Source organism: Rhopalosiphum padi, chromosome 1 (genome assembly GCF_020882245.1).
Source record: "Rhopalosiphum padi isolate XX-2018 chromosome 1, ASM2088224v1, whole genome shotgun sequence".
NCBI lineage: Eukaryota > Metazoa > Arthropoda > Insecta > Hemiptera > Aphididae > Rhopalosiphum > Rhopalosiphum padi.
The window spans coordinates 89,154,117-89,178,284 of NC_083597.1; the positions used below are offsets into that span (position 1 = coordinate 89,154,117).

The 24,168-nt window shown below is 26.6% G+C and overlaps 1 protein-coding gene across 2 annotated transcripts in view; it reads right to left on the reverse strand.

Moving 5' to 3' along the window:
- Window positions 1-22,905, reverse strand: part of LOC132932011 (tenascin-like) — a 28,527-nt gene extending 5,622 nt beyond the window's left edge. Inside the window, exons 1-12 of one of the 2 annotated variants that reach the window (XM_060998174.1) lie at window positions 22,666-22,905; window positions 19,286-19,342; window positions 16,130-16,330; window positions 15,143-15,202; window positions 12,630-12,913; window positions 12,375-12,537; window positions 11,345-11,422; window positions 6,728-6,841; window positions 5,985-6,125; window positions 4,908-5,045; window positions 1,549-1,688; window positions 851-1,040 (exon numbers count right to left, since the gene is read on the reverse strand). In XM_060998174.1, coding sequence (XP_060854157.1) covers window positions 851-1,040; window positions 1,549-1,688; window positions 4,908-5,045; window positions 5,985-6,125; window positions 6,728-6,841; window positions 11,345-11,422; window positions 12,375-12,537; window positions 12,630-12,913; window positions 15,143-15,202; window positions 16,130-16,330; window positions 19,286-19,342; window positions 22,666-22,768 — 1,669 coding nt within the window. In that variant the 5' untranslated portion in view covers window positions 22,769-22,905. Of the gene's footprint in view, window positions 1-850; window positions 1,041-1,548; window positions 1,689-4,907; window positions 5,046-5,984; window positions 6,126-6,727; window positions 6,842-11,344; window positions 11,423-12,374; window positions 12,538-12,629; window positions 12,914-15,142; window positions 15,203-16,129; window positions 16,331-19,285; window positions 19,343-19,608; window positions 19,694-22,665 lie in introns of those variants that run through there. The other variant, XM_060998175.1, reaches the window with a different exon arrangement.
- Between the last annotated feature and the right edge of the window lie 1,263 nt (window positions 22,906-24,168).

Here is a 24,168-nt window from a genome sequence, read left to right on the forward strand (position 1 = left end):
CATTTTAATGATAGTATTATAATACTATGATAATATTATGCTAATATTGAAAAACATTGGAAAATAAAACAAAATAAATGCATAATTGCTGAACGAACATTATTAAAAACTAGAATGTTTTTTATTTTCAACGATGTTATATAGTTGTGACATCATTAGCATGCACCTACGAGAGGCAGTAGAGGCAGCTGTCTCCGCTGAAGGTTTTCCGCCTCAAGATTTTCAAACAGTGTTTAATATATTTTAGACAAAAAAAATATTAAAATTATATTTATAAAATTATTTATAATTTTATATTTTCTAATAGTAAGACAGCTTCAGCAATGGTCAACGAATTGTTATGTAAAAAATAATGGCTGTGCGTCTGTGCAACAGTGTAAAATATATACCGTAACCTCAAATCACTCAAATTTGATGAGTGATGATGCGATTTCAACGATAGGTTGTTATCATATATTTTTCTTAATTTAAAAGGGACACATTATAAACCGTTGTGATATTTTTATGTTTAAAATTATTTTAATCGTATAAATCATAAAACCTAACCTAATAACCTAATAATTATTAAATATAACCATATTCATGATTTTGTGTGAGGGTTCATTTCAAAGATCATTGTTTCACCTTAAGGGCATAAGGTTAAGAAAAATTCAAGAGCGGCCCGGACTCCCAAATACCCAAGTTGGTAGTTACTGCACTATTACTTCTCTATTTTGCTTCACTTACTTTCTCTTTCTTCACTATAGTGAGTTATTATGGTAGATTCATTTTTACGTTGATAATTTTAATCTAATGATTTATTATGAATAGGCAATTCATATTTTCTGTTAAATAGATACTTAGTACTTACGTATACACGTAGTTTTATATTGACCATATACTACATCTTGATCATTAAAATTTCCATCGCCTGCAATTAACAATACTCCAACCTTATAAAAAGTATCCGATTCTAAGTCACTAATAATTTCCGTTGTAGTATTGTTGGTATTGCTAATTGGTTTAATTTCAAAACTTCTTAACGTATCTTCTATTAATGACTATAAAACAAAAAGCATTAATAAGACATTAAAACCGTTAATCACATATAAATGTACCTAGAACGATAAGGTGGGAATTTACAATGCCAACGACATCATATTAATATATTAGTCAATGAGTTACAATAGACTCGACATGTATCTTTGTAATTGTAAGTAATAATCACTACATACGAATTAAAAAAAAACAATAAAATATATTTTTAAGTTAGTGCTGTTGTTAATACTCGTAAGTCTTAGAATGTAGTATACTTCATATTTAATTTATAATTTGAAAACGAAGTGTATAGTGGCAAAACGGTGTCTCTTTTAAACAGGCAATAATTAATTATAAACATACTTCTATTTGCAACTGGTAAACTCAATGTACAATGTGCATTATACATTGTATAATATAGCACAATTTGATATTTGAGACGATACATTATTACCTGTATTCTTTGTATCATCATTGTTATCTATTTTGTAGAAATAAATATCAATTATTTATTGTTTTAGTAGTACTTACCTTATAAAATAGTTGATAATATTTTAGATTCATAATTTTATCTAAATATTTTATATTATTTTCTTGAAAATTCAATTCTATTTCAATTCTATCGTATGTGGCCGAAAGCAATGTAGGTGGGTTAATGAAGTATGGATATTCTATTAATTCAAACACATTACAAATAGTTAATACAATTTTTTTTTTAATTATTGACATTGTGCAGTGCCGTAGCCAGGATTTTTTTCGGAGGGGGGAGGCTAAATTTTTGATGGCCAATTATGACAACAAATAAATCTGCACTCTAGCCCGGATTAAGAGTGGGGGCATGGCTCTGGGCTCACAACGGATATTAACAGTGGCGTACATAGCAATTAATTTCAGGGGAGCTTAAAAAATTTTCATTCTTAAATTCCATTTAATTATACAATCAAAATCAATGCTCGTACCAACTATACATTTTGGGAAGGGATTGAACCCCCAAATCACCTCATATATACGCCACTGGATATCAAACAATAATGTGCCCCTGGCGAATAGTACGTTTTTTTTTTATCAAATCAGAAATATTTGGATATAATAATAATAGTATATTTTGTATATCAAAAGAAACATATACAATTATTTATACAAATAACATTTTTATTTTTGCATTTAAAAAAGTAAGAAATAAATTTATAGATATAATTTGTTTCGGTCTGAAATATTTTTATTTGTGGGTCACCAATATTTTGATTATGGTTATGGGCCCAGGGCTGGATTGGTCTGGCGAACTACCGAGGAAAACTCGGTGGGCTGCTCAAAATATGAGCTGATTTTGAGTGTTTGGTCGAATTTTTTTTATTTTTGTGATAAATTAGTATACAAATTGGTAGAAAATATAACTGGTTTGAATTCTTTAAACCGTACAGTAGCTGTAGCTATAATCAAACTTTAGAAATTCTAAAACTTGGTAGGTCAATATCTTGCCAATGCGCGGCGATGTATGAGCTCCTAAAAATGTTTGGCCCCGGGCCCAAAATTATGTTAATCCGGGCTTATAATTGCACTGTATTTCTGAAAATATAATTCAAATAATTATACATATTATAAAATCAAGATCAATTAAGCGGCGTTACTTTATCACCACAAACGATAATTAAATTAATAACATTATTGTCGTCAAACATTTTGGGGGTCGAGTACGGAAGCCTGGTCATGGCACTGACATTGTGTAGACATTGTGTATAAAATAAGTATTTTAAGAAAGTGTTTAAAAATATTTAAAATATATTGAACGACATAATAGACAAATAATCTAATAATATGTCTATAAGTCTAATTAAGCTTATACAAGAACTCAAATAGGTAATTATTATCAATTTTATAGAGTCCCTATAGTTTCTTGATTAACTTACTCAATAGTTGAGCGTGTAACCTGCACTAATACATTTTAAGCTTCAGTTGTTAATAATTTGTTCAAAAGTTTACTTATTCATTTATGTATTATTAAAACGTCAATATTTCAATAATAAGTACAACTATGCTATTGATTCAATCAAAATAAAGAAATTAAAGACTATGGAAGTTTAAAGAATTACCTGGCACTAATAGTCACTAATGTTGAAATTTACAATTAATATCAGTATGCAAACATTGTAAGCACACGGGTGTGGGTGTATGTGCCAATATATTATGTATCATAGTTTAACTTTTCATTGTAATGTGAAGCAATACTTATTAATGTCACACACACACATAGGTATGACGGGCATCATTCATTTGGGCGAATAAGCGAATAACCCACAATTTACCTGAGCATTATTGAGATAAAGAGCATTATATCATTTGGACGAGAAATTAACCAATCGTTTGGGCGAATTTATAAATTATTGAATAATAGGAAAGTAACATTATTCATATCTATACAATAATTTTGATATTTGTATTTACTACAACGTCTTTAACTTAATATTATTGATGCTCGGAATATTGGTACGGTCCATACATTTATAACAAAAGAAATAAAAAACGCGGAAAACTAGTACTATTCAAAATTTAATTTTCAGGGATCCTAAAATATTTACAATGTTTATAATATAATTTCGATAAACCACCATTGTCAACAAGTTAAATTTAAATAATACTTAAAACAAAAAAATAATGTTAGCAATCAAAATTAACCAAAAACACAAATAAGTACATACAAAGTAGCAGGCAGGTAAAATAAATATAAAATATAGGTACAATGTATATAATATAAAATAATTTATGATTAATAATAATTATTTAGTATACTTTGCTATATTATTTAAAAATTGTCCTATTTGAATTTATTTATTTTAGAAGTTCTCACATTCGTTGTGTAGTTTGTCTTGCTAAGTATTTTTATTTTTGAACTTTTAGGCGGTAAGGTATTGTGTATATTTGATTCAAAACGGGTTCTTAAAGGTATTATTTTCACTCGCAGTCACTCGTGAGTCGTGGTATCCCATCGATCGTCGGTAAAATGAAATTAAAAATAATTGTTTATATTTTATTATTATTTTTTTTTTTTGATAAAAGTTTGGGAAACCTTGACTATTGTGGACCGTACCAGTATTCCGCGTTTATAAAGACCGTACCAGTTTTCTGTTTACCAATATTATTATTATTTCGTTTCGGCTGATTGGTGATAACTATTTTAAAGTGTAAAAACCAATTTACAAATATAGATAGTGAACAATAATTTGTTAGATTGTACTAAGACGGAGACAAAACGGGCATATATTTTAAAATATTTAGTCCTGCATAATATACTATATAGTATATATAATATGTTAATAAAATGTATAAAATGATAATAATTTTGTATATTTCAAAATTAAAATGTATATTCTAATTATTACGTGTATGTGAATATCACATACGATGTATTAGATAAATTAGGGTTCCGTGTAAATTTCGTCCAAATGATATATATAAATTCGCCCAAACGATATGTTATTTTGGGTTGTTCGCCCAAATGAAAGTCGCCCGGTATGACTATATGACGTCAACGACGCGTAGTTATAGGGCTCTTGTCTTATATGTATAACTCACTTTCGGACACGGTACATCATACGATGTGTGTCTAGATCAGTTTTATGTTACATTTATATTATACTGTTATTATAATTATAAAGTCGTGTTACTATTTGTGTAAATACCTCAATCCTCAAATTCACTCAAGCTTTAATTTCAACAACTAAACATGTTAAAAGGTTCATAATATATAAAACCTTTCATGAAACATATATAGAATACAGAATAGATTATATATGATACACGATTCATAAATAATAAATAGGTTAACCATTAACTATTCCTATAATAATATCATACAGAATAAGTTTTTATGTTTTACCAAAAATGTAACTTACTTTCACGGCAATATGGTAGTAAGTATCCTGCTGAGCATCCATGTAAGCAGACACCTGTATATTGATCACATGTATTATCAAGACAATTACTGGAGCACGTTTGTTTACAATCAGCTCCATATGTACCTAATGTACAGTCTATAAAATAAAATAAACTATTTAATAAATTACTGATGATATAAATTATTTATATATTATGCTACGGTGAATGATGTTATATCGTAAAATAAGTAATAAAATTATTTACCGGTTATTATAATGTTATTTAGCAACAAATGTGAGAATTATCGTTATTTTTTAGTGAATAACGACAATAACCGTATGAATCGTATGATATGGTAAATATTGATTATAAAATAAAAATAATGTCCAACGAGCAATGATTAAGTGATGGTGGGTTATTGTCATTTAATCTTCTAAATGATGAAATAAAAAAGTCATTACGGAAGAAGATTTAGAAACAATAACTAAAGAACCAATCACTGATAAAGACAAAATCAAAAGTTGTCACTAGTCAGTAGTCACCCAAGTTGAACATGACTTACACAAACTCTGTAAATTAATTATTAATGACAAAATATATCATTGAAATTAAAAGTTGTTTAATTATATTAAAAGTAATTAAAATTTATTTTATTGGCACACAACATAGTTTTCTTAAGTACCTACAATCACACATGCCAAGAAATAGCTGCTTGCGAAGAAAAACTATTAGATATGAACAATGTGATCAAATTATCAAATGGTAGACAGTGGGAGAAGCAGTTAGTAATATAGTTCTGACGCGGGCCCTCGAAGGTACCTGTGGCGTTGTCATTGCAAGAATGATTGCAAATAAACGTTGCGTCTGTCTCGGGGCTGAAAAGTTGTGTGACAGTAAATGAAATGCATAGTTAATACTTAGAACATAATTTTTCAGTTTTAGTATTTGAGATTCACGTGCATATCTGGTCTAAATCAATAATGACCTGTGTATTTGGTCAATAATTGTTAATAACAGGCGAATAACATTAATTTCTATTTAACATAATTTTCCGTAACATATTATATAATAATATTCTTCTATTATTTACCTACCTTCATTACACTGTGGACCGGTTAGTCCTGTTGGACATGTGCACCCATAACTTGTACACATTAACATTCCACGACACATTTTATCAGCTCGCATTGAACAAACTCCCTTACAGTCAGATCCGTAAGAGTTTAACCCACACCCTGAAATTATTAAATTTCTGTCAAAGAATTCAGACGCGGATCTAGCCATTTATTTATTCTTTTTATACATCATAATTAAGTTTTAATCATAGGCGTGTATAAGGGGGTTGACGGGTGAGCCTGGCACCTCCCGAATTTTTGTGGTTGAGGCATTAAAATTGAAATCCCATGGGATCTGCAGAACAAAAGGGAAATATTCTAACCAGTATTTCATCCTAACTCTTGTATTGTCATATTTACTTTTTATTCAATAAATCATAAATATAAAATATAATGTTAGATCGTTAATATTTACCTATCGAGGTTTTTGGGAAATTATCTCACCACAATGTTTTTCAATACAATTAGTAAAAACTATTTACCATATTTTGCCTTTCTTCCCGACAAATAGAAAATAATACACCTATAATTACTAAACTATTTCCCTAAGTATTGAATATTTTAACATTATTACAAGTTACCAACTTAATTAAAGTTTTTTAATAGGAAACATTAATGGTTACAATTTTCCTCACATATTATATTAATTAAATTAATTATTTGTGGGTATTGGAAATATTAATATTAAATTATCTAAAGATAACGACTTAATTTTTAATTACCTGTTTCACAAAATTGTCCTTTAAAACCAGGAGGACAAACACATTTTGACAATTTCGTAAAATATCCACCATTTAAACATGGATTTAAGAACTCATCGGAACGTTTCACTACACCTATTTAAAAAAAACAAAATTATAATTTAAAATGATAGAGTTGTTTTTAGTTTAATTGTTTATAAATTATAACTAAGGTTGTGAATAATTGAATGCGCTACAAACTATTAATTATGCATTTAAACACTTATAAATTAGAAAATATGCGAAATTGTACATAAATTAATATTTATAAGAATTTATATAAAATAAACTTCTTGTACTAAAATATCTTGTAATCGGAGATTTTGCATAACCATATTATAGAGATTGAAATTTGATTGTTGCCCGGGTGGTCGAACTGATTTAATGTTCCTTAAAAAACGCACAATAGGACGTAGTATCTGATTGTTTTGTCTCCGTCTTACACACGTACGACATTGCAAATTTTTGTTCAGTAGTTTCAATATTGTGTTGTTAGTTTTGATAATAGCTAGAGTGACTGACGTATTATATAGGTACATTTTTAAAGTAAGATTATTATCCAGGGCCCGGGGCCCCACATAGTCTTTTATTGTTATTATTTTTAAGTAATTTATGATCATATTAAAATGTACGAAATTTTGATATTTCTTACATGTGTAAAGTGCGGTTTCCCTGTAGCGTCCAAACACCGTAGATTTTATTATTTTATCTTATACCCCTTTAGTTTGATTTTACAAAATTGAATCATAACCGTTGTCTTTTCCGTACGTGATTTCCCCCTACGTACGTTCTTTATTATTTTCTTTATTTTTTAAATGTTTTATATGAATAAAAATCTAATTTTGAACAGTATTATTAATAATAATAATATAATTATTTATGAATTGTTGCTTCGTAATGAAGAAATTGAAATTGGCTACTATGTAATACTGTGTAATACTATGTAAACTTAATTCCAAAAAAAAGTTCAAAAGTTTGTTTTTCATAAAGAACACCGAAGGTTCTTTAAAAAATTGATTAGTAAACATCTTATTGATGACGATGACAAATTTTGGGAATTCCTTCGTCTAAATCGTGAACAATTCAATTTTATTTTATCTTTGGTCCAAGAAGAAATAACAAAAAAACCAACATTACGTATACCTGAGCCAATATCTCCAGAGAAAATACTAGGACATTGCACATACTTTGAGGTTAACTTCGTTTTTTTTTTTTTTTAAATAAAATTAAAATAAATTAGACAACGTTTTTAAAAAAAAAAATGTATTGATTAGTAATTTTATACGAGTAGTATACTATTTTATAAATCTTAGAATATTGCATTTAAAAATATTATTCTGTGTATAAAATATAATATTACATTTAAAAAGTTTCAATTAACATAATATATATATATATATAGCTTTATAAAATCATAAATTACTATCCCAAAAGGTGATACCTTACAGACACAAAAAAAATCCCAGGTAAAATCAATACATTCATTGAACCACTCAAACTCTAAAATATTTAAAATTATTTATTTTTATAGAAAATTGTACTAAAATACATTTTAATTTGGAGTAAATATTCTTGGTAATTTTCTATTTGAGTATACTAGGTATTTATTAAAATTTTTTATTCTTTTTCAGGTATCTGACAACAGGAGAATCTTTCCTGTATTTCCCACAGCGGCCACAGCTATATTAGCATTATAGTGAGAGAAACTTAAGCAGTTATAAAAAAAAAATTAATGCCATTATTTTTGCCTGACCCCAGTAAAGTTGACTTTAAGAGTAAAGGAGATGAATATTCTATTATCCTTAAAAAATTATCTTTGTGCTTTTTGTGGGCACTATCGGAAATAACTTTAATATTTTCTACGAGTGCAACCAAAGCGTCGTCCTCTGTTGAGGCAAACGAAAATTAAATTTGCTGTTTGAACATTTTGATGCGGTAGTCTGGACGCCGCGTCAAATGCGAGTAGGGAAACCTGTAGTCACACACAAAATACATATAATAATCTAAGGTCTCAGCAGGGCGAGCGAAGCCTTCGCCCCGGACCCCGCGTTCTCACCACAATTGGACAAGCCCCGCTTTCATAGATACAATAAAAAAAAGTCAAGTGGATAAGCAAAAAAAAAAAATTACATTTAATTTTTTTTGATGTAAAATTGTAAAAGAAAATGTCACCAATTTAGCTATAATCTCTATAAAAAAAGAAATTGCTGACTAATTAAAATATGATGATATTTTTGATCAATTCGCGGATTTAAAAAGTAGAAAAGTTAATTCTTAATATATTTTTATATAGTACCTATTACTATATTTTATATTTATCGTCTTATTTTGTCAATATTATTATTTAATATATTAAGTTTGATTATATGACATGTTGCATTATTAATTTATTTACTTATTCATATTGTTGTAGACACAAGGTATTATATTTGTTAAGACTATTTGAGCACATTTGAGTTTCAAATTTGGGGAACTATACAGGGTAATTCTTTAATCATTTAACACTCATTATTTTGTCAAGTATTGACTTTTTCATTTTTTTTCCAAAATATTTTGTTTCATGCTTTTCTCAAACTGTATGAAATTTTTATTTTTTTTTCACCTTTTTATTTTTTTAGGTAAACCACTATCAACTTTTAATTTTCAAATGACAATCTATATTTAAAATGTGCTAAATTAATAAGGCTATTTTTTTATGAATTTTAACTTTAAAACTATTATTTTTCGTTAATTTTTTAGCGAGATATAGCTTTTTAAAGTTAAGTGGTTTTCGGTTTTTATAATACTTCTTGTTTCATTAAACTCGTTATCAACGCTGTGATGTACTTTGTACCTGTTGTAGTTACCAATGCCTCAGCCATAATAATCTGTAGGGCAAACACTTAAAAACCTCAAACCACCTTACTTTCAGTAGCTATAACTCACTAATGGTTAAATTAAAAATAATAATGTTAACGTTAAAGTTCATAAAAAAATAGCCCTACTATTTTATGATATTTTAAACATAGATTTCTATTTGGAAACCAAAAGTTGATAATAATTTCATTATTAAATATAAGGGTGAAAAAAATAAAAATGATATATACTTATAGAAAAGCATTAATCTAAAAAAATTTGAAAAAAAAATTGAAAAAGTAAACATTTTTTGAAATAATAAGTGCTTAATGATAAAAAAATTACGCTATATATATGCAACTGACGTGAAATAGTGATATTTTAGACATTTTAGGCCCCGCAATTTTACTCTGCTCCGAACCCCGCAAATCATCGGCACAACCCTGGATCTAGGCGTCTGGATGTAGCAGGGAAACTACCTTTAGACGGAGACAACATATGCAGGTACTACGTCTTTTTATTATTATACAATATGTTTTAAGGGTTATGTATAATTTAATAATATTACAAAAATTATACAAGAATAATTTAAATTTATATTATATTGTAATACTAAATTAAATTTAGTTTTTTAACTAACAATAAAGAATCGGTATTAAAGTTTACTTAATTGTTATAGTTTTCAGTTACACATAACCTTACTCTACAATTTGGCGAACTTAGCGTAAAAAAAAGTCGCAACACAACGTGACGGACAACGCAAACCAAGCTGACTCAACAGCCAATGTTTATATATAATTTCAAGGCAACGCAATTTTGGAGTACAAAACCTTAAAATGTGATTTATTCAGCTAGGGTTTTATTTTGTAACATCAAATATTATCGATGATGAAATAAAGTTTCACTATAGTGACGTATATTTTGCAGTTGTCGGCGCGCTAGACAGAGACATTCTCACATACGGATATGCGTATTCAATATTTTGGAAAATCCACTGGTCATTAAAAAATACTTATAGAGTTGAAATAAGTACTTGCCGAGCGTTTGTCTGAATTGCAGGAAAATTTAAAAAGTTACTGCGGAATTTAGAACTGGGTGATAAAAAAAGCATCATATTTGCTCCCCGAGATGTAGCAGTTATTAGGCAACTAGCTATGTGAAGATTTGTTACAGAATTTATGATTGCAGGTACAAGTACAAACCATACTTACTACCCCAGCACAGATTCTTTATCTAATTTGTCAAATATAGCTGATTCACTAACGAGGTTAGTGAAATAAAAACCGTCGTAATTGTGACCAGCGAGAAGCAACGTAACAATTTTCATTTAGAATTAAAACTATAAATCGTTTCACTTACCAAGGCTATTAATTAACTTTTCTTTAAGTAAATGGAGTCGTGGTTTAAAAAAAATGTTGATATGAAATAACAAGGTCTAAGTATTTTATAACTGAAAAAAATGAGAGATGAACTATGTTACTATCATTCCAAGTTCAATGATCAAGCAAAGGTATGTGAAGTCACGGAAATACGCAAGAATGAATAATTTTTTATCGTCGCCGAAATGCGTTCTTTTGAGGAGAGTACTTATTGAATATATTATTTATAGCCATAACTTTTCAAAAAAGTATTCTTACATGGTGCACCGAACAACAATAGTAATAAATAATTATATAATTATAATATTATACTTTTTACATTATTATCAATAATTATTAAGATGTTTATTTTAATTAATATTTATTGTGAATTTTTAAATCTTACCATTTTCAAGAATATTGAATGATATTGGATTTTTACTAAAAGAACTATCCACAGTAATAATTCGAACATCTTCTTCATCTGGAAACATTAAATTTATAATAATAAAATATTTAATTATGTTACAATATAGTAGTGTAACAATTGAGTTGAATGTTCGGAGGCTAAACATTTAATAATTTTCTTCCAGCAAATAAAAATTGACAATATTCATCAGGAAAATGTATCACTCCAAAAAGTTGCATTTTGTTCCTATTCTGTATTTTGGATATTTTTCATAATCATTTTTGTTTATATTTTATAACTTTTTTTTTAAATAAAACGTTTTGACAGAATTGATAAATCTATTTGGCCTATACGCACATGATATTCAAAAACAGGGGTGGCGTTACGCGGAAGCCAGGGTGGGCAAATGCCCACCCAACATTTGATTTTGCCTCTCTATTGCCCCCCCTCCATAATTTAATGTTAAAAATATGTAACAAAATAAAGAAATTATAAATCATAATAATTAATGTATAAAATAGTATTACTTTAAAGAGTTTTTTGACTTGTTATATTATTTCAAGTTTGACTGATTTATTCAAATTAAATATGCTTTTTTGCAAATTTAGATATAATTATACTATATGTATCTATAATATATAAAATCTTAGCGATATTAGATTTACGTCAGTTAATAATCATTAATTGGATATGTCTCCAGTTTTTTGTGTTTGTATCAAAAATAAGTCTAAAATTAAGAAGTGGAAAATTATAAAATGATTCATTGTAATAATTGTGTTTATATTATATATTTAAGCTGAAGCAAAATAAAAAATATAGAAAAATTAATTAATTTTAACCTAGGCAAAGTTGGATAATACAGCTAGTTATAATAATATTATAATTATACCATATATATATATATTGTTTAATTTAAATTATAATTACATAAAAATACAATATATGCGTCATACACAATCTAAGTGGATAAAACCTGCAGCTATTTTTTTCAATTTAAATAAATATTAATATTTACATATATGTTTACCATAATTTGAACATTGGGCAATTCTTATGAATCCAAATCGGAAATTATATCTATCATCTGAACTAGAATGAATAAATTTCCAAAAATCAATGTGTAATGAAAACTTATATCTCTCGTTGTTCTTAAAATCAATGTTTGTAATTTTCAATGTGCTTATACCGTTCTGAAATAGATTGTATTGTTATTATTATTATTATTTCTAAACAAATAGTTATAATATTTGATTCACTCAGAATCTATAATAAAAAGTATTACATATTTTTTCAATTTGGTTGAAGATATAACCATATTATTTTTATCGTACATATTCAACGTGATAACAAATTTCTCGTCATCAATTCTCTGATAAATATAATATGTCATAGTTAAACATGTTTGGTTTTTATCGGGTGTCCAATAAAATGTAAAAATTGTACAGTCTTCTTTCATTACTACTGTTTGGCCTCTAGTAGAATCATAAAACGTATTATATGATAGGCAATCACTATCTTTGAATAAATATTCAAAAACTTTATGGCAATAATTATATAATTGTTTTTCTGAAAATAATTAACGCGGTTTATTAACATTATGCAATACGCAGGTACGTTGAATTCAACATATTAGTGTTGATAGCTTGGATGTAGGTATTATTAAATTATAATCTATTTGTGACTTGGGTTTAAAATCATAGTAAGATTATTATATATTTGTGTAACGTGTTTATGACAGATTCCAATTTATGTTATTTTTAGTTTGCATAAATTGCAGTGGCAGGTAGTGGTAAAAATGGTAAAATTATATTGTCAGTGATGGTGTGTACGACTGCATTTTACCACTACAGCGGTGTAGGTAGTAGATATGTGCAAACATTATATAAAATAATATGTATTAAAATAATGATTGAGCAAATTTAAATTTAAATATTATATGGAAAGTTGAAACATATAATATAATATTAATATTATAATCAGGCGCATAGCTAGGGATTTCAAAGGGGAGGGGGGTTTTATTCAAAATGAATTGAAAAAAATATACACATACAATTAATAACTTAACGTAGGTATACATTATTGTATAAACGCATTACAATTTACAAGTGAATAGATAATGGTTTATGAAAAAAAATTTAAATAGTATTATTATTAATAAAAAAAAAAAATTTTAATTTTAATACTGAGGGCTTCTTTATGTGTGGCTACTGGCTTGTTTGGTATGCTTATTCTGTACCCGAGGTCTTATAAATCTGAAATCAACCATGATCTTGCTGTTGTGTCCTTCGAACATTGTGGCTGACCAGCACGAATAGTCATAATTCGTACACGTGCTATTATAGTTGATGCATATTTTTATATATTATGTAGATTGATTAAAGTATGTTTACACTAATTGTTATATTTCATATTACTTGTGATACTATATTTAGTCCAGTCAATAGGGCTCCAAAAAAGGCGTTGCCTTGCAAAAAATATTAAAGTTTTGAAACTGGGCGAAAAGTTTTATTTTGGGGTCCTGATTGACCAAAAAATTGTGTCATCCCTCCGAGGTTCGCAACCGTCCGCCATCTTGGATTTGAGTTGAAATTTTTCATTTTTTTTACAGTTTTTTTACAATATCTCTTAAGTTATTAACTTTACAATGAAAATAGTTTACATAAAAATTTAAGATCATAAAATTTTTGACAAGAAAGGTTCTATACATGTTTAGTTTAAGAGTAATAGTTAAGCGACAAATATCACGAACATAATATATAATACGTCATTATAGCGCGCGGCACCACATTCTATGACGGGCGGATGAACTTTGTCGCTTATCTATTACTCTTACGCTAAAAATATATGGACCCTTTCTTGTCACAAATTTTACGATCTTCAATTTTCACATATTTTATCTTTATTGTAATTAATATTTTTAGAGATATTGTAAAAACCGTAAAAAAGTGAAAGATTTCACCTAAAATCCAAGATAGCGGACGGTTGCAGACCTCGAAGGGATGGTGCATTTTTTTGGTCAATCAGAGTCCAAAGACAACATTTTTCGCCAAGTTTCAAAACTTAAGTATTTTTTAGCAAGGCAAAAACCCGTATTGACTGGACTAATTGCTATGTTTGGCAAGACCTCGGATGTCTGCTTAGGACCAATTTCACCAACATATTCTACGAGTTCTGGTAATCGCGAGCTCGATATACGAATACGATACAACATATTTTTTAAATACTCTCTCATATAAACATAACTTTAATATCTTAATAATTCATTGATATTCAATACAGAGCGAAAAATGTATTTATTTTATTCATGAAATGTGTTTTTTTTAATGTTTTTATTATTATGTCTAAACACATTTAAATTTTAATAGTAAAAAAATTCTTCGACTTGTAACATCAATATATTTTTTGGTAGCAAAATGAATCATATTGGTACTTTAGTGAATTAAAAGTAAAAATTCTCAGTACTGTTCTTACTTGAAGAAAAAATAGAAATAAACGCGAAAAACCAGTTTTAGATAAAATCTTTTTTTTTTCCATTTTGTTGTTATTTGAAAATAACTCTGGAGTTTAGATACATGAAATTTTCACAGTGTTTAAATTAGCAATTTCTGTACATGGTATTATTTTTTTGGTACTTTTTTTAAGTTATTTATTGTAATCACTTATATCATACAGAAAATTTAATATTATAAATAACTATAATATTATATAAGCAACGTAATAACTTAGGTATGGCAATATTGTTATATAGTATACATTTTTTTTAAAATTACCTGAATGTATCGTTTTATATCTTACCAGTAGTATGATGGTGGTTCCTGTAGTTATTGTTCAAGTTACAATGCTCATAATAGTATCCTTATAAAAAAATAATAAATATAATTTATTAAAAACTTTTAAACGCCGTCATACCCAATGCCCATACTAAATATTATTAAACTCCGCTTTATTTATTTAAAACAACTTCAGTGCCTTATATATTAGTGATTAATTTACAAAAGTGATTAATATACACTTACAAAATAATTTTTCCACACATACTTCTCACTCGCAATTAGGGTTTCAGCCTCTCAGAAATATTCAAAAATTAAGTCATACTAATATTGTAGGGTAAGTGACCAAAATTTAAACATACGTAACTCTAGTTCAATTCTATAATATGTCTTTGCATAACAACAGACATTACGACGGTTTTTTTACTCAATACAGAATATGCTAAATCAATACTTCGATAACATACAGTGAGGTAATAATAATGGCGGATAGAAAACTTCAGGTTAAACTTAACAACTCGCCATATTATTCGTCAAAGACAATCAAACATTTCGTAACTACAAATCGCTAAGCACTCTTCGCTGAAAAACAGCATGACCACTTTAACCACGAATCATAGACATCGCAATTGATGAGCCAATGTATGATACTTCTGATGCTTCAAGATACCTACCTTATAATCTACATCCGGCTAGTTAACAACTTTAAGACCTTCTACACAACCATTCAATCATCAACGGTGAAACTTTTACGTATAAAAGTTCAGTTAATAGATTAAAACTGTCCATCAGTTCAATACAATTTTACAGAGATGTCATCAAATTTCTAAAACCAGCAAAGGACATTCCGCACTTATACTAATCAATTCTCTCCACCTCCCCTTTTCAGTAATAATATAATACTGATTAATTTTCAAATTGCATTTAAATAAATTTCAATAAACATTATAATATTTTTTAGGCCGTTAGAATAATTTGGGTTCTACCCTTCTACTAATAACTAATAACTCACCATTAATATTAATAGATTTTTCTTCCCAAGAATTTGAATTATACGAAATACTCATTTTACTATTATTCTGAAATGTTTTAAAATTAACGATTTCTATTGTATTTGTTGACATAGTATGAAAACCATTATAGAGTTGTAATGGCATTCCAATAGCATTTGTTCTTAAATATATTTCAATTGGAAATCTTTGATTATCGTTATCTAAAAAATTAAAAAATATAATATAATTTAAAAAATAACATAATCATTTAAAGAGAAAAAATGAATTAATTTGGTTATTTAAAAATTCAGATTAATTTTATCTCGTGGAGTATAATTCTATAATGTTTACATGCAATTTAAATTCAAGCCATAAGAAAATTAAATTATTCTATAATATTATACAGATAATACGATGAAATGTTCAAACTATAGTCGAATTAAGGATCTAAGCCACCCAAAACAATATATTATACTTGGTACCATTATCATCATTAAAATTAAAAACTGTTAATTAAAGCTATTAAAATTTGAAATAACATATTAAACTTCATGTATCAATAGGTAGTGGCTTAGGGTGACCTAGGCTCTATTCCACAGGCCCCGGGGCCATCAAACTCAAAATTTAAATTAACGAGATAAAAACTTGTAGGTACTTACTTATAATGATATTTTTGTATCAATATTTTATTTAATATTTTTACATTTCGACTAAATTTTTTTCCCTATATTTAATGTCAAATGACTTGATAATTTGTATTTATATTACTTTTTATACATACATAAATGTTCCTCGATATTTTTTGATAATTCACTTTACATTATAATTAAACGTTTATTTTTAATTTCAAATAGTGATAAGAGGTATCAGAAGATTTTATGCCACGGGCATTCTAGTTATATCACTATATATAAGCTATAATATTATATGAATATATGAAAGATGCCACCTCTAGAGCACAGACTCATTTTGCACATATGTTATCCGGCTCTGGTTTTAACTATTTAAATTTCATAGTTTTAGTTATTGTAATAAATTATACTACGATCTTGTTGATACTATTACACGGTACGTCAGTTAAAAGGTGAAATTGACATTTTTAGTCCATAATATTCCACTTATAGCCTTTGTTAAGCGTTATTTGTTATCATTTAATATTATTTAATTATCTACTTTTTAAAAAAAATATATCGTTGCTAATTTTAGGGATTATATTGAGTCAACTTTATAAAAGTAATTTAGACAATTTGATTATAACTGTTATAAGTATTAATTTAAAAATGAGTTGGTAATTTGAATTATTTTTATAGATTAGGTACCTAGGTACAGCACTACAGTATATAATAATATAATATAGACAATATAGTATAAAAATCAATTAATATCAACTAATAATATAGTAGGCAGGAAAGAAGTGCAGTGTATAAATTGATTGTGGCAAACCTATCCCCAAAACAAAATTTAAGTTTGTCTATAAAACTATAATATTACAATTTAATTATAAATAATATAGGTAGTTGATAATTAACTACATATACCTGTTTTACAATAAAAGCATAATGTATACTTATTAATATACGACAATAATAAGATTATGACATTTTTTTTTAACCCTTACCACTCGACATTTTGTGTACTTTCGTCCCTGATTATTACACTTTGAGTAGTGTAACATCAATTTTGATATATTCGTAAATTAAAATCAGGTATATTTTATCACCCCATACTGGGATTTAAATCTTTAATTTCCATTTGTGTATATAAATGTGCAGATCATAAGCGTGTGTACGGGGTACAAAATATTATTTTGTTCGTATGATCTACGTTTATAATTTAATATTATGTGATAAAAATTATGAAAATATTTAAATATGCTTTTCGTTTTCAATCAACATGTCTTTATAAAACCTATTTTAAACTTATTATTTTCTATATAATAAAAATGGCTAAATGGGTATTATCCTCGTAATACTAGCATACAACATAGGTAAATCGTAAATGTGAAGTACCTATGATTTATTCGGTGACCTATTGACCATGGTCTTATATTCGATTATACAATTAATACTTAAAATATAATTATTAATTACTATACAAGTGAGGTTTGAAAAAAAATCATAATCTTAGTATTGCTGTATAATATTAATGATAATAAGTATTAACTTAACACTATTAAGTATCTACATTATTGGTATTATTGATGATATTTTTTGGGGAGGTTAACTTTTCCTAACGAATAGAATGCGAATAGTATATTAATTTAAAATTGGTACTTGCAAAAACTGTAAAATTTAATAATTTTTAAAATTGTTGAAATTATACTTACTTGATACCTCTCCATTTATTCAAAATTCAACGGATTTTAAAATTATTATTATTTTTTTTTAATGTTATCAATGAATAACTTTATAAAATGGTGATTTTAATATTATCGAAAAAATTATTTTTTAAGCAAAATATTTTTAATCGTTTTTTGTTATAATTATCATCGTTAAACGGGTCCATTACAGGTTTTTCATATGTTTATAAATTTACCTATAAAGGGTAAGTCAAGATGAGTGCCGGGATCTACGTTTTATGTACCTACCTTCATTATAATTTAAATGGTTGCAATTTTATGCAAGCTGATTTTTTATTCGAGTAGTTTTTTCTAGTCAGAAAATCATATTTGATAAAGGGACAAATATAGTGAAATAAAGAATATTGTGGAGTACTGAGATTTCAAAATATATTATACCTATTATACCAAGAAAACGAAAGTTAAAAGGATTCTGATAGTAGTTAAGTACCTACTTTAAATTTAAAGAATACGATGTTAGTGCTCAACATAAAGATTATAATATTTAAGTACCCAAAATTATGGAATTTAGTGGTTGCTTCCAATTTATTTTAGTTAGATATTATTTTACTTATTTATCAATTAAAAAATAAATTATTTGTAAAATATATTATTTAGGCCAGATATTTTAAATTGATTAAATCTTAAATCAATACAATATGAAGTGTTGATTAAATAAATAAATGGTTGGGCATGATAAATTAAAAAGGTTTTATTGTTAGGACCAATTTATAAAGTATTTTATTTATTCAAATTATAATTGAACCACTATTATTTAATTTTTAAATAAATATTTTGTAGTAAAGTAGTAAAAATAAAATGCTTATAATTTACAAACCGCTGTTGTTGTTCGTGATTTTATAAATCGTCGTAATGTCATAATCCTCATAAACATCTGAAATACAAACAAAGTAATTGTTCAATATCAAACTATTCACTTGCTCACATAAGTCAATACATTTTATGCATCTATGATATAATTTAGTTTATATTCATAAATTTTTATATATTTTATAAACATTGTAATTTCCTCTCATATACCACCTTGATTTATCTTTGATAGGTACTTACAAGTCATAGTACAGTGTACTAGATATATAACAATGATCAATAAATATTAGAAATATCTAAGTACCTAATTAGTAATTACGTACTAGTTACCTTATGGCTTATTCTGCCTATCATGACTTCCCACGTCGCCGAATCCCAATTCGCCGACATCCCAGTTCGCCGACTATTTATTTACATGTTCCCAATTTGCCGACTTATTAAAAAATAAAAATATATATAAATTTGTCATGTATAAATGGTTATTAATACATTGTCAGTAGATATATTATATAAAAATAAAAGTAGATTATGCTATATTATTATACATAAAGCTATAAGGCATATATTCTTCGAACAGTATTTTTACTTTATCATTATGTATAATAATCGTGCACTAATCCAAATGTTTGTACTTGACGCCATATAGATTTCCCAAAATGAAAAAGGCATCCTTTTATTTCTCTGTAATATCTAAATAAATCTTTTTTGGCAACAATCATTCCTATTTCAAAATCAATTTGAAATGTTTTTAGTTTAAAAGCCAAATCATTTCTCAAGGCAGCTTCTTTAATTATATTGAACATTCTCTTATAAGTATTATTGCTTTTATTCGGTAAAAGAGCATAAAACTAAATATAAATAAATATATGAATTAAATGTATAAAAATATGAATATAAAATAGATATATATTTATATAATATGTTAATATATATATATTAATTTTTGAAATAATAATATACCATAACCATTGGCATTATAACACCCATTACAAAACAGTGTAATGTGTATATTTGCATAAATAATTGGGGGGGGGGCGGATTTAAATGTACCATCCACTGTCGGCGAATCGTAAAAATTGAAACTTTATTAATAATTTGTCGGTGAACCAAGACGTCGGCAAACTAAACTGTCGGCAAAAAGGGAATATTTTAAAAATATTTTAAAACTGGTATATTTGTCGGCAAACTGAGTTGTCGGCGAATTGGGATTCGGCAAAGTGGGTATGAACCCTGCCTATACAAGATATTATACACGATTACTAATAATTATTTTAAGCAAATTATGAGATGTTTTATCATTATTGATTTCAAATATTTATAACCTACTCCAGTTTATACTTGGCATATTCTTAAACATTTTAATAAACAGAAAAATAAATTAAGTTATTATTTTTTTTTTTTTTTTGTTAAATGATTCTAATTTTAAAAACAAATAAGTAAACAATTATAATAATATGTATTATTATATTTTTTAATATTATGTAAATAAATAAGCAATAGTTATTATAAAATTGTATTTCTAGTGTACACCGTGTCTATAAACACGGGGTACCACTTATTACCCTGTAAATATTTTTCAATTCTGTTTAAAGGACGTCAAACTAGACTAATGGATCATGAATTCCTATGACTTATAACGTTTTACCTCGTGTATTTTGCGCATGCGCAAAGCGTAACACGACTTTATTTTTTTTAAATTGCAACCTCCATTTTTAATATCATTTTCGAATTATTCAAATTTTTCCAAGCAATTTTGATCTATCAACAATTGGCGAAATTAGAACTAGATATAACTTTAAAAAAAAATGTATTAAATTAATTTTTTTTTAGCTTACGTATTTTTTCGTTTTAAACACCATAAATGTATAAATTATTCGAAAGTCTCTCGTTGTGTAGAGTTGAGTAGAATATGCCTCGAATTATAACCATGTATAAACTTATACGTGTTATTTATATTTATTATTCAGATTGTAAATTGTTGTATAGGGCTCCATCCGTTAATAAATAAATAAATAAACATTTGAATATTTATTTTATTTATAATTGTGTGTATTTTTCGATCCATCAGAATTATTATTACTTATATTATAATGAACATTTGTTTTAATTAATGTAATTTTATAATGTATAATAATATATCATAGATAGCAAATAATTTATTACTCTAATAATAAAATGTATAATACTTATATATATATAAAAGAAAAAAAGGCTTTTTTAATGTTCCAATTTCGTGACAACATTATTTAACTTTTTTTCAATTTTTTATTCACAGTGTTCTTCCAAATATCTTTCTGAGTGTCGCTAGGTTGTCAGATTTTTCAATTTTTTTTTGTCTGAGGGGAGGGAGAGGGGAGTTTGTATTTAAAGGTTACGGTATTGTAGCGTGTCTTTTTTTCACAAGGTTGTACCAAATGAGCAAAAGACGAGTAAAAGACTCTTCTTATTTTCAATTTTAGTTATAAATATCATAAATTAAGTTAAACTATAAAAAATATTACATATTAAATAGCTAGGCTTTAAATAGTTTAATTAGGTATGATAAAAAAAAAAAACACGAATCTTTTATTATTTAATACACGAGCGAAACCGGATTATTCAGCTATAATGATAGACTATAGTGTATTATAATTTATATTATGTTGTTTAGAACGAAAAAAATTAATTAATTAAAAACATTGTTTAAAAGTTATATCGAGCTCCAATTTCACCAATTTTGAGTTTAGTACCTATACATGTTGATAGATCAAAATTGCTTAAAAAATTAAGTTTTGTCACGCATGCCAAAATACATGAGTTAAAAAAATTATAATTCATAGGACTTTATGATCCATTAGTCTAGTTTAACGTCCCACAAATAGAATTGAAAAATATTTACAGGGTAATGAGTGATAAAGTATACGATGTTTTTGGGGACACACAGTATATATTTTTTTAATGTTCTTAAGTAAACTAAAACTTATTAATTTAATTTGTTTAAGTTTCATAACAAAATCAAATCCAATGACATTTTAAGAATATATACGTACAATAAGTTTTATTACATTTTATTATAATTATTATATTAGATATTATCTCTTGTTCGTGCATTTATAAAATAAAAGTGCAATTATAAATATATTTTATTTAGCATATTTTTTAGTATCTAATTTGTTCAAATTTAAACGATTAACTATAATTTATTGAAAATAATTAATACCTAGATTATTTTTATTATTTTTTAAACTAATAATATTCTTAATTCGTTTAGTATCACTAATTATTTTGCACTAAGTCATTAAGTAGATATAATAATTAGCTCACTTGATTAAATTTGGCACATAATATGTTTTATAAGTTATTAAGTACACTAAATCTTTCATAATATTTTAATTATTAGGTACTTACCAATTCTGTGATGATGAAATGAAATTGTGCTTGGACAAACGTTAAAAATGTGTATGTAAATTAAGATTAATACATACAAAAGTTTGTTACTTTTATAAATCATATTGCATAAATATATTTAATTCACAAAGCAAAATATATAATAAATTAAAAAAATATATTAACTGTACAGTTCGCAGTAAATTAACCAACTAAAGAAAACATTGAGAATAAGTGTAAATATCTAGTAGGTACCTACGTCCTACAACACATTTTTATCACTGTTGAACAAATATAAACCTGATAGCCTAGCTAGGTCATTATTGATGTACCTATAGTGTATAATAAAATTATCAATATACTTATATTTAATTAACTATAGAAAGTCAATATATACAGCGGAAATTATTATTATTATTTTTGATAAAATAAGTAAAATATAAAAATATTATACACAATTAAATAAGATAAATAGTTTATTTTTTTAGTCATTACCAGACATTATTTAATTTTAATTCATCGGGTTATCTCATAGGTCATAGGAGAATTTTTAATCGATGGACATTTAAAACTGTATAAACAATAACTAAATGATAAAATGTCGATAGCTAAGTACCTGTATATTAACTACATAGTTACAATACTTGACATTTTTATTAAATCTGAGTTTGATGCTGAGAAAGTTATTATAAATGTATTTTTTTTCAAATTTTTTCAAAAACTTATAGCTTGTTGCTGGTTAGGTTGATAGGTACTTATAACATAAGATATGAAATTCTATAATAAGACGAGTGGTTAAGTGGTTTTATAAAGGACTTAATATTAATTTTGAAAATATTTGTGAGTTGTGACCTGTATACTATATTAAATAATATATCCAGTGGCGTAACTGGGAAAAAATCTAGGGGGGGGGCAATGTATAATGAATGTAATATATTTATTATTATAAAAACCCCGCCACCCCTCCCCCGTGGTTAAAATATATACCTTTAGCTTTCAAAAAATTGTCAGGGGGGGAGGGGCAAGTGCCCCCTCTTGCCCCCCACAATTACGCCACTGAATATATCAATTGACATAATCGTTATAATCAATTAAAAATTACAAAATTATAAACAATTTATATTAATTATTAAAATGTATAATCATAACATAAAAGCAATTATATTTTTATATTTATTATTTTGATGTAATTTCGACGTTGAAGGACGAAACCTAAGTTTAAACAATTTATGTAAGATTTTTTTAATGTGGCTAATAAAAAAAAGTTTCATGTAAAAACTGTGAAAATTCCGAGTTAAGTTAGAAAATTATCTGTCCTTTGGCACTCCCTGAGATACCTTTGTTAATGGGGTTAGTTCAAAAAAAAAAAAAAGGGCAATAGTCCGTTCTACGACAATTTGTGAATGATGGACAGCTTCGTTCTTTCGTTGTTACCGTCGTGAGTAGTCGTAGTACCTACTCGAAATTTTCTCATCTAACTGATGGCGTTAGGATACTTTATTATTAACTTTCATTTGATATTAA